Genomic DNA, 15327 nt, shown 5'->3' on the forward strand with positions numbered 1-15327 from the left:
CGGCTCGTGGGAAGCTGAACGCTCCTATCGCCATCCGTAGCCTCTGCCAAAAGCCTAGTTCTAAATATCGAGTCCCAAATGCAGCGCACGATGCCCACGTGGTGCACGAACGGGAATGGGCAGGGCAAGCGGCCGGACGTCATGGACGTGACAGTACTTGTTAGGAATCGGAGATCGTGAGGTCGCGACTTTTCAGCACAAATGATTCATGTCAGTCGAGAAACACGGCTACGTAAGGGTACCCTTTAATTATTTATGTACCGGCATGACTGGGGACTAACACCACTGGGCTTGTATCCAGGAAAATAGGCCCTAGACTAAAAGGGTAATTGTGATTGTGGAGGTTCATGGCTGTCCAGCATGTGGAGAGGAGGGGAAGCTAGGCCACCTGTGATGGCCTAAGGGAGCACGTAGGGGATACGGAGAGCCTTAAATTTGCTTTTCAGTGGGGGCCTGTCATAAGAACTCATCTTTTATCAGGACCAGCCTAATTACACAACGAAAATAAGCCTAGTACTTCCCCCATCATTTAGATCTTACCAAGTCAGTAGTTCTACCATGGTGGTACCACTAGTCCGATAGGAGAAACAGAATGCCTATGTGTATGGATTGGGGGGGAGTGACTAGTGGGGGGGGAAACAGAGTGTATGCTTTGCGTGTTAGGTCTCTCTCAAATGACGTCACTTCCTACAGATTGCCACTTGCATCGGCATTTTTAACTTAAATTTGCATGACGTGCTATATATTTCAATCAGCACGTGCACGAGTTTCAAACGTTCAGATGCCATTGCATCTACAAAGATGGCATCCAATGAGAGAGATCTATGGGGAGGGCCAGGAGTCCAGAATGTCAGCATCTTGTGCACAGCGTACTTTAGTTTATGGATGACCCTATTCATGGTGAAATGTGGTGAAAAAGACTGAGACTTGTTTATGTACTGTTTATCAATCATCTATGTGCATGTGTTTGGGCACAGTTTTTTTATGTATGCAGTTACTCGATTTTTGCACAATTGGTCAATCCCACTGCACGATTTGTCACTAATTCTGCCATTAGCCAGTCGCCTTTTCTTTGTAATTCGTGATTATGGAAGATTGTTTCAAAATAGCTGTGGAAGTAAAGTTGGAGATTTGTTCAGAATCGACCAATCACGCAGAGCGATCAGGCCATTTTGCACATCAGCCAATCACACCCATGGTATTAAAATATATGTAGGGGAGTGAGCTGAGTGGTACCAGATTGCTAACTTGTGTTTCATATTTCTTTAAATGTTCTCAACAGACGTGAGTCTTTCAAGCCACAGAGGGCACTGGTTCATATATCCTAGTTCAAACTGGTTCCCACCTGAAGATCGTCACCCATGGATGTCTGGCTTATTGCCGTGGGACTCTTGGTCCATATTGTCTTCTTCTACTCCATCTTTGACATCTACTTCACCTCCCCCCTGGTGCACGGAATGACGCCCCGCACTACCCCCTTGGATCCTCCTGCGCGCCGCCTTGTTTTGTTCGTCGCTGACGGGCTGAGGGCTGACAAGCTGTACGAGTTGGATGAGAGTGGTCACACGAGGGCGCCATACCTGAGGTTGGCACACACGTCAGTTAATTCTGCTTGTTGTCTTATTTCACCAGAATGTGGACGCCGTGCAGGAAATTGTAGATTATTGCACTGTGTGCTTAGGCTATGACTGATTCTCTGAATCTGGCTTCTAGACATAGGTTTCAGTCTTATGACGTGTACCTTTCTTCACAGGCGCATACCATACAAACCATTTTACATGTGGTTTTCACTCACAATAGCCATGGAAGGATACGTTATGCTGTTTGCATGTGTGTCGTAGAGTCCTCATGCAGCAATTGCAGGTGTGTGAAGGAAATGTTACTTATACGGCCAACAAGCAGTGGCGTAGCCAAGGGGGGGACCTGGGGGGCACGTCCCCCCCCCCAAATTTCTGGTGTCCCCCAGGTGCCCCCCAATAAAAAAAAACCAGATGAATGGATATTGAACAAGGCTAACAAAGACTTAGCCCCATAAACCACACCACTGAAAGCTGGTGCCCCCTTTGTGACCCCCCACTAGTAAAATCCTTGCTACACCACTGCCAACAAATACTGCATATTTGCCTTTTTCCACAGAGGCCTATTCAATTCAGTGTTTGTTGGCATGGGTAAATTTACAAGGAATCTCTGTTGAGTTTGTATAGTAATGAAATATCGTGAAACAAGTATGGATATACACAATGAATGTAAAACAATGTATCGTATTTGGAAAGGTACTTAAGATTGTGGTTGCCGCTGTGTTAAATTCTAATGGAGCTAGCGTCTTCATTTCCAATTGCGTTCAATATGAAAGCCACACAACACCGATGGCCAAAATTTCACACCAGAGTCCAAATTACTGTTATTTTTCCCTGTCCCATCATCTCGTCCCTATTTTCTGTTTCTTGACAGGAGCATCATAGAGGAGAAAGGATCGTGGGGAGTTTCCCATACGAGAGTACCCACGGAATCACGACCGGGCCACGTCGCCCTCATCGCCGGATTCTACGAAGACGTCAGTGCTGTTGCAAAAGGTGATCAGACAACACTGTACCAAAATGTTCCTGTTCAAAACAGCAAGCCGTGTCATGTGCCTAGGCGTAATCTGCTGACCAAATTTTGGGCTCCATTTTGGAAATCTTCTAAGCGAAAAATAGTGCCTAGCTATTCTTTGGTGCTTAGCCAAGTCAGCGAATAACCAGTCACAGAATATAAATTACACTACAGTTTGGCCGGTAACCTTTTTTCCAAAGCAAGTATTGTCAGTGCTTCACAGAATTTGGTACTTGGTAGTTCTTTGAAATTGGCTGCAGATTAAGACATTGAAGCGATACTGTGCTCAAACATACACCCTGATTAATGTATGACCAGAAAATGAACTTCGTCAGTTTCTTGACCTCAAAGTCTTGCAAATAAGCTAAAATCCAATTTTTGGTTCTGATGAGATTTGATTGATTTAAGTGCAAAGAATGTGCCATTGGTTCTCTGCACAGTGCTGATCTTAGTTGGGATAGATTTGGAAGGCTTCCTGGCAAATATACTTGGGGGAAATCATTCCTGTTCCAAAGTTTGTTGAAAAAGGCAAGAACGCTTCCTTTCTGTCTCTAAGGGCAGATATGAAAATGTTGTTTCTCTTTGTGCATTTAAGATTCTTACCTGTGTTGTCTCTTTGACGTTCTCAGGTTGGAAGGAAAATCCAGTGGAATTTGATTCCGTCTTCAACGAGAGCCGATACACCTGGTCCTGGGGAAGTCCCGACATACTGCCCATGTTTTCCAAAGGTATTAAAATAATCCAGTGCCCTCGCCTGTCGAAGATTTTACTATCGTCGTCACTTCACCCCCATCCATGGCATAACTGGACTGACTGGCCTGAGAATATCTTTCCTGTTGTTGGCAGGTGCTACAGGGAACCACGTCTTCACCCACACTTATCCGGCCGGCTACGAGGATTTTGCTGATGAAGACGCCTCAAGACTGGACATGTGGGTGTTCGACAAAGTTAAGGTAAACTGTAGCAAGCACTGCAGATCTCTCTATTATTTGAGGAGCGGTTATAAATACACTACTCAAAAAAAGTTTCGGACCACTTTTTTCTTAATTTGTCATTTTGTTCCAGCAATGAGTGGGGTCTAGTTCTTTCGTTTTGTGTTTGTCTAGATGGTGGTCTCATTGGAATTAAAATTTAAAATGTTTCAAAACATCAAATGCACATTTTCAGCAGTAAAATATCTCATATAAAAAAGTATACACAAAATAAAAAGTGGTTCCAACTTTTTTGAGTAGGGTAATAATGGCTTTCTACCGTTTGGTTCAACAGTTTAAGGTGTTGAAACCAGGAAAAGTTGTGTTTAATGTGTCTTTACTGATTGTTTGTTGAAATACCCCCGCATTAATGTAGTCATATAGATTAAACTTTGACTAGGAAGTTGTAGATGGCTTTCGTTGGGAAATTGCTTGGTGGTGCGCTGTTTCGCGAGAGAAGTGAATTAGAAAAGTGTGACCAGTTTTCAGGTTAGATCATGTACACAGGATCCCAGTAAGGCAGCCAGGCAGGTGTCACCTTAAATGGCACTGAAAAATTGTTCCACTCAGAGTACTAAGTGATCAACCTATGTTTATTTTTTTTTCTCCGTCGTAGGAATTTGTCCAAGATGTTAAGCAGAATGACACCCTTGGCAAAATGGTGTCCTCTGACAGAATTGTCCTTTTCCTGCATCTGCTCGGCATTGACACAAACGGCCACGCACACAAGCCGTTCTCCGAGGAGTACCTTACCAACATCAGGTTGGTGGATGCTGGAATACGAGAGGCAGTGGAGCTGATAGAGTCTGCCTTCGAAGGAGACGGGAAAACGGCGTACGTGATGACTGCCGATCACGGCATGACAAACTGGGGTGAGTTTGAAGAGATAAAGCTGGTAAGCAGAGGGTATCGCATAAACAAATTTATCTGCTGAGCAAACATCAGCCAGGGACCAGTTTCAAGCAGTAAGCATAACACAGCCTTCTGGCCGGTACCCTGTTTTTGCTGAGGAGACAGTTTCTGTGCTGGGCAAGGTTTTTTGTGATGTTTTCCAACGGAGGGAAATGGGCCTAGCTCTTCAGCCAGAAAATTCACTCAGCACATTTCTGTCCCCTGCCAAAAATTTCCCTGTGAACCATTCACAAGCAGTTTACATCCAAGTGTATTTAGCTAATAAATACTTTCTACCAAGTGAGGCATTTTTCCGTGTACTCAGCAGCTCCGTTAAATCAATCTCAGATTGAAGACTTAGGGTCAGATTGAAGGCACAGGCCACACACAAATTGAGTGGCTACGGCTTTGTGTAGCAAGCGTCTATGGGAAGTGGCTTCATCGGCTAGCCACTGACTTCTATAGACATGTGTGTAATCTTCAGCCACAGCCGTAACCTTCAGACAATTGTCAGATACCCATTCTTTGGCCATGTCCGAAACAAATTCCAGAGTTATGACTACATCTGTTGTCAGCGCGTTTCCACATATCTTCAAAGGAGAGAAAGACTAAACCTAACTCAAAACAACAGCATTGGATGCAGCCAGTATCTTCATGAGGAACTACAATTTCATACAAATAGATTGCTATTTTTCACCAACATTTTGAAAGCAAGTTGAGTATTAGGTGTAACGATCCCACAGTAGTCCCTTGCAGTTCTTGTGTTCTAAGTTCATAAAACAACGACCCTTTCACGATTGTCGAAAGGCAGCCTTTCTTCAAGTAACATAAACCTGTGCTCCTTCAGTTGGCAACATTGTCCAGTGATGTGCCCCTCTCGACCGTTTATCATTCTGTTACACAACTGCAGGTTCCCACGGTGCCGGTCATCCACATGAAACCCTGACCCCGATTGTGGCCTGGGGTGCTGGGGTGAACAAACCCTCTACGCCAGGCAATGCCGAGGAGTATTCCGATGGTTTTTCTCAGTGTAGGTAGTCAGGGATCTGGTGATTTTTTGTAGTCAGTAACCCGTATGACCCAACGGTCAGAAGATTCTCAACCAAATTACAGAAGTTGCAACGGGAATAATGCCATTTTCCACTGAGAACAAGTTTGAAACAAAAGGAAGTCCCGTGTGAATTAATCTTTCGCCATTATGTCTGCTTTCTAAATTGGGAGTTGTCCGGTCCAGCAAGTTCGTAAGAACCATTGGACGAGGAGTAGTTCATTTCTGACATATTCTGCGCTTTCAGGCTGATATCAAAGTGTGAATGAGCTCTGTGGTCATTCTTCTTTGCAGTAATCAACAACCAGCAATGCTACCAACCCAAGCAGGTTGGTTCACTATTGTCCACTATTAAACAAGGCCAGTCATTGTTGACAAACTTTTTCTTGGTAGTTAGTTATGAGAAATGTGGTTAACCTTTGACCTTGATCAAACTTGCTTCTTTGCCAGTGTGGAAGTTGGACCACCTCAAGCGTCAGGACATCAACCAGGCGGACATCGCTTCTCTGATGGCATCATTGATCGGCACACCGTTCCCGCTGAATTCGGTGGGTTTGCTCCCCCTGGGTTTCCTTGACAATACAGGACACTACAAGGCAGAGAGCTTGCTGACCAATGCACGGCAGATACTGGCCCAGTATGAGGTTTGTTTTTGTTCAAATGACCCTTTTTAAAATTTCTGTTTGGGGCGTCAAATTATAAAATGAGTGTTTTTCATAATGTGACTTGGAGTTGAAGGCCTGTCGCCTAAAAGTGGCCAATATGGCGACTTGTGACTCGTCTCCCCAGAGCAGGTCACATTTGGTAATGTCATCCGCATTGTATGCAATGTGCCTTGTGAGAGATTATGAGAAGGAACTCCTCAATATCCTCAGGTGGGACTCAAACCGATGTCCCTCAGCCTACCAGTCCAGATGCTTGTCCCTTGTGAACATATCCTTTCCAAACTTTTTGGCTTCTAAGAAAAGTGTTCAGAAAATTGAACGAAAGCATATAAATTACACCTATCACCAACCAGGGTTCAAGAGACTTATTTCGGTCACAAGATACTGTCTAATTCAATTAATAGTCACATTTTGTTCTTTGAAAGGTTTTAAAGCTCTGCATTGACTGGCCTTGGTATTTCCTCTTTTTAAAGGTAAAGGAGAAGCGCATGCAGGAGACGACGTTGGCCTTGTTCTTCAGTCCCTTTAAACCTCTGTCTGCTGGACAGAAGGCTGACATCCTGCGTACCATCCAAGCTCAGATCAGTATAGGCCAAACTGATGATGCTGTGAGTAACTCGGCAGGCTCCCATCAATTTAGGCCACTGTAAGGACACTGTTTACCACTTTACACCATGAGGTATAAATGCGATCTCTCTGTCTGTGCACAGAGATGACATGTCCAGTCTGTCTTAATCACCTTGGCTGATGTCAAAACAAACACACAAGCTCCGACAATTCTGTGGAGGTAGACCTTTTGATAAACTCAACTTGGCTGCCGTGTATGACCTATTGTGATGTGGTGGCATCTAGGGAATAGTTGGCCTGCAGGATTTTATCCAGAGCAGGCATGCTTTTGAATTGTTCAAACGGTTTGTACTCCCAAGTATTAATGGAGGTTTAGTGTTAGGTATTTCTTGCCTGTATATATTAGGCTCATATAGTGATAGATCTTATCAATGTCATCAACCTCTCTCAGTAAAATCCAATGTGAATTTCTCCCCTTTCAGATATCTACAACACATGATCTGATCCAAAGGGCTTTGGATGGTTTAAAGTACTACCACAACTATGATAGATTCCTGTTGGGGTAAGATCAAGGTCAACTTTATTTTGCAGTAGTCCTTCAAATTGGAAACACTGATAGATGCTGTGCACAGGTTGGAGCTCATCAGTAAGAATGCAGATCATACTAGATGTTTAGGCTTAACATTAGCAACCATACAGTGGAATTGTACCCATTCCGTGGAAAATTGGGCACTCTCTCTCAGTGCCAAAAATGCCTGTGAATCATTGTACAGAAGCTGTGTGTCTGTCCATGAGTAGCCCCCCACCATCAATGTTAATAGTTCATGTGCAAAGTCCGTTTTGTTCTGAAATCCTTGATGATTGAGTAATAGTGACGCCCCCGCCCCCCCAAAAAAACCCACACTTATAGAAAAACCATTGTTCAACCTAACACAGCTGTTTGGATCTGTAACTGGAAATTGTACTCGGCAATTTTTCTTTGCTAAGCAGCATGCAGGGAACCAAACGCACTCAATATGGGTCTTGTGATACACTGACTGATAAACCTTTTGTTGCTGAGCAAATCATGCTGAGCAGATCCGTATTCCTGTAAGCAGCTTCACAAACTTGGCTTCAGTCCCCAGTTAGACCCCTAACTTGCCAGCCTCCATCCTGCAGGACCAGCATCTTAATGGGTTACCTGGGCTGGATGGCCTATATCCTCCAACACCTCCTCAACTTCCACACGTCCATCCCCAAGCCGAGATGGACCAAGCTCGACGGCCTCACAGCCTCTGGTTTTCTTGCCAAGCGGGGACCGGACATTGTCTTCACCACCCTCGGTCTGGTTGTAGTCTCTCTACTAACAATCCAGTCCTCACCAGCGATGTATTATGTGTACTGCTTGCTGCCTGTTCCTCTGTGGTACACCGCTGTGAAACAGTAAGTCCAAATTTGTATCAAGACTAGTGAATATTTTAGTTTCTTTATTGCTAGCATTAATTGTCGGAGCTGCTCTCAGAATTCGTAACAGAAAAGATGATGGAGCTTTAGTAAATGCCTATTTTTCAATTCTAATTTGGTAGATACAGTATATTCTATCAAGCGGTCAGTCACATTGTCTCCGTCGTTGGATTCTGCAAGCTGATTGGCTACTTGATGCTGGGTGTCATCGCCATGGAGATTGTCGTCTTGAGCATGTTTTGGAGGGAGGTGCTCTCCTTGGGTCTTATGGCCATCGCGCTGTGGCCTTTCTTCACCGAACTCAGGCACCTCAATAAGGTTTGTGCCGCTGTCAGAACTACTCCCGATTTTCATCCTTTCAGTTTCACTCTGTTGCTGTCTGATGTGGTTACCTCTTTGTAGGGTTTCGTCGCCGGTTGGACGGTATCCTGTTTAGCTGTGGCTGTCTTCCCTTTACTCCCAGTGGTTGGCAGGGATGCAAATATCAACTTAGTGTGAGTAACAATGTCGTATCACAGCTGTTTATATTTCTGCATATCTGTATTGCGTGTCTCCTTGATTGGTTGAGTTGTCTGTTTACCTGCCTGTGTTGTTCTTGTCCGTCCAAACTTCTGAGTGAGCCATGTTTCTATGTCCATAAGGCAAGTTTATCTGGTAGTGCAAAATGTATGAAGTAGATACCATTGAAAATTAACTTGTTCCATCGAGTCTTAAAATACACGAATGAAATTTTAAAAACACCAAAAGAGTACACCCTCTAGTGGTGGCATGTTCTCTGAGTAGACACTTCATAGAATATACCATCACCAAAGGGTCCACCTCAAATCCAAACCAAGTCATCACCAGAAAATTAAAATATCTACAAGTAATCATACAAGCATAGACCACACCACAAAAAGCTGTTGGTTTTTTTTTTCAAATATCCAGAACGTTGGCGGGTGTCCTTTTCCTCCTGAGCAGCCTGGGTGCCCTTCTCTACCTCCGCACCCACCGCCACCCCCTGACGAACCCAGTCCATTCCGCCATTGGTCCCCTTCAACTGGTCATCTTGGTCCTCTCCATCTACGTCGTCAAGAGCACCTGGGCCAGCCTGGGCAGCAAGCGGGGGCTCCCTCTCGTCAACCAGTGCCTGAGTTGGGCCACATTCGGCTCCTCATTTCTTATACCCGGGTTAACGTCCGTGGAAGTAGTTTCACGATTGTTGAGCACGGCCATGGCTTTTGCCGCCGTCTTTTTACTAACTAGTACATCGTATCCTTTTCACAATGGTTACATTCAGTCAAGAAATGGAGAAGTCCTATTTTTGTGTTTATTTCTGAATGATACAAATTTAAACAATGAAAGACCAACAAAGGCTCTTTCCGAGTAGTGTTGATGCCTTTTTTTCCAGTTTGGTTACTTGTGTTAGCAAGAACAAATTCTTGAAGGAATAGGCCCAAACTTCCTTGAACAAATTTAACTTCTTGAAAGAGAACTGCAGAGCTTGCCAATATTTGTAAGAGCCACCTTATCGCCCCCTTTCCAGCCTCATCAGGATTATTTTGCGCATTTCCCTTACAAATTTTCTGCACCCAGACATGAAGGGTTGTTTTGTTTAGCTCTGTGCTACCTTATGTTTTTCTGGCTTCTGTGCGAGCACAGGTTGTCACATTCTGCAAATGTCAAGGTAAGTCATATCAATTCGTCGGGTGCCCGGCAGAAGGGCATAAGCGCACTTTCGCCCTTTCGCCGGGAAGCATGATCACAACAGAAAAAATGTTCCCGGCAAAAGGGCGTAAGAAACACACTCTCTTTATTTAGTAAAAATGGATATAATTTACTATAAAATCAACCTGGGCTGTACAAAAAGCAACCTTTGAACAACTTATTAAATGGCTTGGGCATTTTTTTTACTTTTTGGTAAGAAATCTTCATATTTCATTAAAATACAGTAGTTGCATACTTTCGCCCTTCTGCCGGGCACACGACGAATTTTAAAAGTGACATGACACTTTCTAGTGTGCAAAGTACTCTCTGTCAGAATCATTTTGAAATGCAGTGGCAGTCAACAAATAATAACTCGCACCCGGCAGCCCTTCAAGTGAGGGCACCGACTCAGTCTGATTTGGAATCATTTTCGTAGGATAATATGGTCATAATGACCTTTTCGTAATTGATTGACAACATGTGTGCTTAAACTTTTGACCTCACACTGACTCAGTATGTACGTTCTTCAAGGAAAGAAACTACCTTGATCTGCTTGTCACTTTCTGACTCCAATCTAAGACTCAGGGAGCATTATCACATGAACCACAAGTGATATTTGCTACTTTCATCCTGACCAATTTGACTAAAAGTACCTTTTTTAATTGTGAAGCTTCTGTTGGCATGATCCTGTATGTGATGTGATCTGCGAAAACCGTTCACATGGTGAGCTCTTTCATTTTGGTGCATATCAATTTCAAATTGATCTGGACCCTGCCTTGTGTTCAAAGCAAAACTGTGATTCTAGACAACCTAGATTCATGTTGTAGACAAGACAGAATCACGAATAGAATACATCTGAAAACAAGTGCGTGTCCATATTAATTGGAAGTTTATGTGCACCCACGTGACAAAGCACACCATGTGAAGGGTTTTCGCAGATCGCATCACATATATTATCAGTCATGGCGTTCCTCAGCTGAGTATTAGCCATGGATATCCTGGCTGCGTGGCCCTCCATCAGTGATCTAATTTCAGCGTGCCTATCAGTTCCGTTGTCCCTACATAGCATGTTGGTGACAGTAGCAGAGGGTCGCTCTCTACTATGGTGACCATACCTTGGCTCCCAGGGCACTATTTGATGGCTTCCTGTGTGTCAGGCAGTGGCCAGCTAGCCTGAGTTGAATGTTGACAATCTTGTCAGATGGTTTCAGGGGCCTTTTGTAGAGCACTATGTTGGATATGTGCTCCCAGGAGCTCTTGGTCAATTAGCACGGCCCTGAGCATCCCCGCACAGCATCTGTCGAGACACTCTCTTGTGGACGATGTACATGCCAACTTTCATTCTCCTTCAAGCTAAAATGGAAACACTACTTTAGGTAGAGGAAATTCGTGTGACCGTTCAAAGCACAACGGGCATGATACTTAGAAATGCAAGTTTTGGGAGAGAAGTTCTTGTCTGGTTTTTCACATCAGCTTAGAGATCTATCGTTTGGTGAGGAGTGGACCCTCTTGAGAGGACCTCAGAGACGCTTGGTCCTCGATGACCTCCGCTGTGCTTACTTCTTCATCTTCTTCATCCTCACCGCCTTCTTTGGCACAGGAAATATTGCCAGCATAAACAGGTAAGCTTTAACAAAAGGAGATGTGTTTTTGTTAAGATTTGGTTGGTTTTTTTTTCTTGTAAGATTTTCTGAAAAAAACTTTTGCAGTTTGGGAAAAAAATGCTACCCCTCTTGAGCCACATTTTCCAAAAGAGTGTAGAAATAGAAATCGTCAAAAATCAGATCTGAAAATCAGATTCTTAACCCTAACACTCCTCAATCCTTCACCTGTTGGAGGACTGAGGACTGTTAGGGTTAAAGTAAGCTTACCCCAATGTGTCAAGTTCACCTTGTGTCCCATCCATCCAGACCTGTACCTGACAGAAGAAATAAAACAGGTTTTGATAAAAACATTGTGGCCAGATATTTTTACTTCGACCCTCTTACATCTCATTTGCCATGTTCTCTTGAACCTGACACCCCAACCCCAATTTGTTGTCTTCGCAGTTTTGATCCAGCATCTGTGTACTGTTTCTTGACTGTTTTCAGTCCTTTCATAATGGGTTCACTTCTCTTGTGGAAGGTGAGTTTTAAACTCCTCCAGAATTTCTCAGACGATATCCAGAACATCAACTTCTGCAACATTCAGTCGGGAAATGTATCTTTATGTTGCTGCAAAAAAATTGCCCACGAAACGCATTTTGGTTGAACGCTTTTTGTACGAATTTTAATCCACTTAATCCATTCAGTTGTCTTAATCCACAGATTGTAATCCTGTTTCTGCTGGTAACCTGCACCTTCAAGGCCATCCACATACTGCAGCGGTTGCCGAACACCAGCCTCTTCCTGGTGGTGCTTCTCTTGTCAGATGGCCTGGCGCTTCAGTTCTTCTTCCTGGTCAGGGATTCGGGGAGCTGGCTGGACATCGGGACCAGCATCAGCCACTACGTGATCGTCATGTGCATGATCATCTTCGTCATGCTACTGTTGGTCCTGGCTCGGCTCTTCACTACCGTGACCTTTGGCCTCGGTCACAGAGGCAAATTTCACAGTACTTAAGAAGAATCATGATGTGTTCAGAAAGTTGTGATTTTCAGTGCGACTGACACGCTGTTACAGGCAGAGACATTGTTTTGTCCAAACTGCCCACGACGGGTAGGAGATAGTAACAGACCCAGTTGGAAATGCAGAGACTGAGGGATATTGACTCAGTCCCTGAACAAAGAGTGTGTCAAGAATGCTAAGTCTGTGTCCAAATCACTTGGCTTTGGCTGGAGATAATACATGCTTCTATCGAAGCCCTACCTAATGGCTGCAGCCGTTTCTCATAGACTTGTGCCTTGTTATCAGCCATAGCCATGCTAGTCTGATGTGACCTTAAAGTGGAGAGATTGGTTCATAGTGTCTACGTTCATTAGCTACTTTGTTATACACATGCCCAGTGTACTGATTATGAACACCCATGAGCTAATTACTTCCAGGACTGTGCATTACTTCCAGTTGAGACAGTTTTTATGACCACACGGTGTAAGTGGGCACGGTGCCAGTTGCAATAACATCACACCAATGTACTACAGAAGATGTTCTGTGACCCATCAGTGTCTTATGAGATTTGAAGGTTTTCATGGTGGAAGTAGCAAGTAAACTAGATAGGTTTGGGGTAGCACCATGGATATATCTCTTTTTAAGTCTGTGGGGATCTGAAAAGAACCGATAGTGCTCAACATTTCGGACAGTATGCTCTGTCCGTCGTCAGGAGACTTCAGTTCTTGTTTTCACAATTTGTTTGTTGGAAGGCCAGAAATCTTTGCTTGATGAAAACCTCATTTAGTCATTTGCAAATTATTTATACTGCATAATTTTATAGTTGTTGTGTCAAATATTATAGCTCAGTGCAAAATGATTTGTGAGAGCCCTCTGTGTTCCCAATGTTGTTCCACTGTTCTAATTTAGACAGTGTTGCCGAGTGGACTTCTGGAGTCCTGAACTTTCACACTGTTACAGTTTGAAAGGAGTCTAATTGTGGGGAATGGAGACAAGCAATGGCAGTTCTAGGGTGAAGGGGAGACGGGGTGGCTAGCAGACTAAAGTCGAGTTAAAAGCAAGACTGTTTAAAGCAATTTCGGCCTCATCAAGTCGATGTTCATCTCAAATTTCATGACAAGACTGAAGACTGAGTATACGCCTACCCCCCCCCTCCCTGGAGGGGATGCCATCCCATGGCAGGTTACTTACTTCCCAGTGCTGTTACCCATTTATACCGAGGCTACAACTACTGGCCAGCAGCTGGATTCGATCCCGTCCCCCTCCGATCATGAGTCATAAATCCTAACCACTGGGTCCTCCGACTTTCAGTCAAGTAAACTCAAGCGTATCCCTAAGGATAATGAAAACTGTCGTATTACAGTGGGACATGTAGTTACTCTCTTTCTCTTACTAAGTCAGCAGTCCAACCATCAGAGGCAAATGAACGGAAACGGGACAGAATAAGAATATGACGAATTAGCTATTTTTCTGGGGCAACAAAAGAGATGGAAGCAGTAGAGGAACTAGGATTCATTATAAAAGTAATCAAACGTGTTTAGGTGCGTATTTGATGCACACTGGGAAAGGAAAGGGGCGTCTCAAAGACGTGCGTCTATTTCGTCCGAGAGCCACCCCCCCAAAAAAAAATTGCCAAACTGATTTTTTTATATAAAGGCAATGTATGCATTACTATTAGTTGGAAAATTCAGCGAGACAGTGAAAACAAAGTTCGGAAGTTTTAAATTGGCACATCTAGCTGCAATAAGATTTGTGCTTATCACACGATGAATCTTTGGAAGAACGGCAAGTGCAAAGTTAAGACTATTTTTCGTCAAATATTGTAAGCAGGCAGAAATGGAGGAAACCCGTGCAGATTTTTTCACGAACGCCAAAATTTCTACCAAGTATAATATCAGTCTCCCCAGGCAGCCGTATCGTGTGCAAAACAATTATCGAAATCCACTTTTACACCCACTGAATTTACCGCAGAATGGAGTATTGAATCAGCCTTGAAAATATTTTACGTGATGGAATTTTTTTTTGCATTTTCAAGAGTTAATGATTTAATAGGAATCGTTAAAAAAATTACAATTCTTATGAAACGGGTTGTCGTTTCACGTTTTGTATCTTTAATAAGGTTTTCTCTATTATCGTTGTGTTCTCGATGCCGAAGTATACGAGGATACATGCCCTAAGGATGTGAGCAAATAGATGAAATGTCGAAATGCTTCCCTTTGTTTATCAACGATATCAGTCTAGTCTACCCCTATTCCCGTACCGACTGACACTCCCGATGAAGTCTTGTCCCGTTGGACTGTTTTCGACACATGCTCCGTCCTTCACCGGGGAAACATGTTGCTGGAATTTGTACAGACAAAAAGAAATTAACATTCACTGATTAAAAACAATGAAATAAAATGGCGGCTATCATTTTTTGTTTTGTTGGTTTTTTCCTTTTGTCTCGTAAACACCCCCATGTCAGGTGACATTTTAACTCCAAGTAACAGTATGCTTTCAATTGCGACCTTAAAAAACACATTAATGTCAATAATGACCTTTTTACTAGCCGTTCCGCCTTTTGCATCTCGTGCAAAACACCTGCTTAATTCTTTGTAAAACAAACCCAATTTCAAGAATTTTGTGGGTGGGTTCCTTGGATATACATGTTTTGGTCTTAAAAATACCGCCCTAAAAATTGTTATTTGTGTCAAAGTTCATATTTGACACAGTTGTTCCTTAGAAATGAAATTGTGACATTAGCACGGCGTATCGGAAGAAAGAAGCATCGTGCGGCAAGGTTTCAGAACACCTACGCGCTTCCCATTCCCTCCGATGCGATTCCGAGAATTTCCTGTTTGCGCTTCCACCCTCCGTTGCTACCACTACCACCCCCATGC

General features: G+C 43.6%; 1 protein-coding gene across 3 annotated transcripts; it reads left to right on the forward strand.

Moving 5' to 3' along the window:
• The first annotated feature begins 59 nt into the window (after positions 1-59).
• On the forward strand, positions 60-14862 carry pign (phosphatidylinositol glycan anchor biosynthesis class N). 3 transcript variants are annotated; one of them, XM_022238815.2, is made up of 18 exons: positions 60-232; positions 1283-1585; positions 2452-2573; positions 3222-3320; positions 3439-3545; positions 4180-4435; positions 5365-5484; positions 5953-6146; positions 6641-6775; positions 7217-7296; positions 7893-8156; positions 8300-8495; positions 8580-8671; positions 9105-9428; positions 9753-9843; positions 11337-11485; positions 11912-11987; positions 12170-14862. In XM_022238815.2, the coding sequence occupies exons 2-18, from the start codon at positions 1362-1364 to the stop codon at positions 12461-12463; spliced, it is 2823 nt and encodes a 940-aa protein (XP_022094507.2). In that variant the 5' UTR covers positions 60-232; positions 1283-1361; the 3' UTR covers positions 12464-14862. The 3 variants fall into 3 exon arrangements, with proteins under 3 accessions (XP_022094507.2, XP_086994283.1, XP_086994284.1); XM_087138157.1 differs by having other exon boundaries at positions 60-210; XM_087138158.1 differs by lacking the exon at positions 60-232 and adding an exon at positions 259-325.
• Positions 14863-15327: the final 465 nt, after the last annotated feature.

This window comes from Acanthaster planci, linkage group LG06 (assembly GCF_054643075.1).
Source record: "Acanthaster planci isolate LZ-2023a linkage group LG06, COTS_SCS, whole genome shotgun sequence".
NCBI lineage: Eukaryota > Metazoa > Echinodermata > Asteroidea > Valvatida > Acanthasteridae > Acanthaster > Acanthaster planci.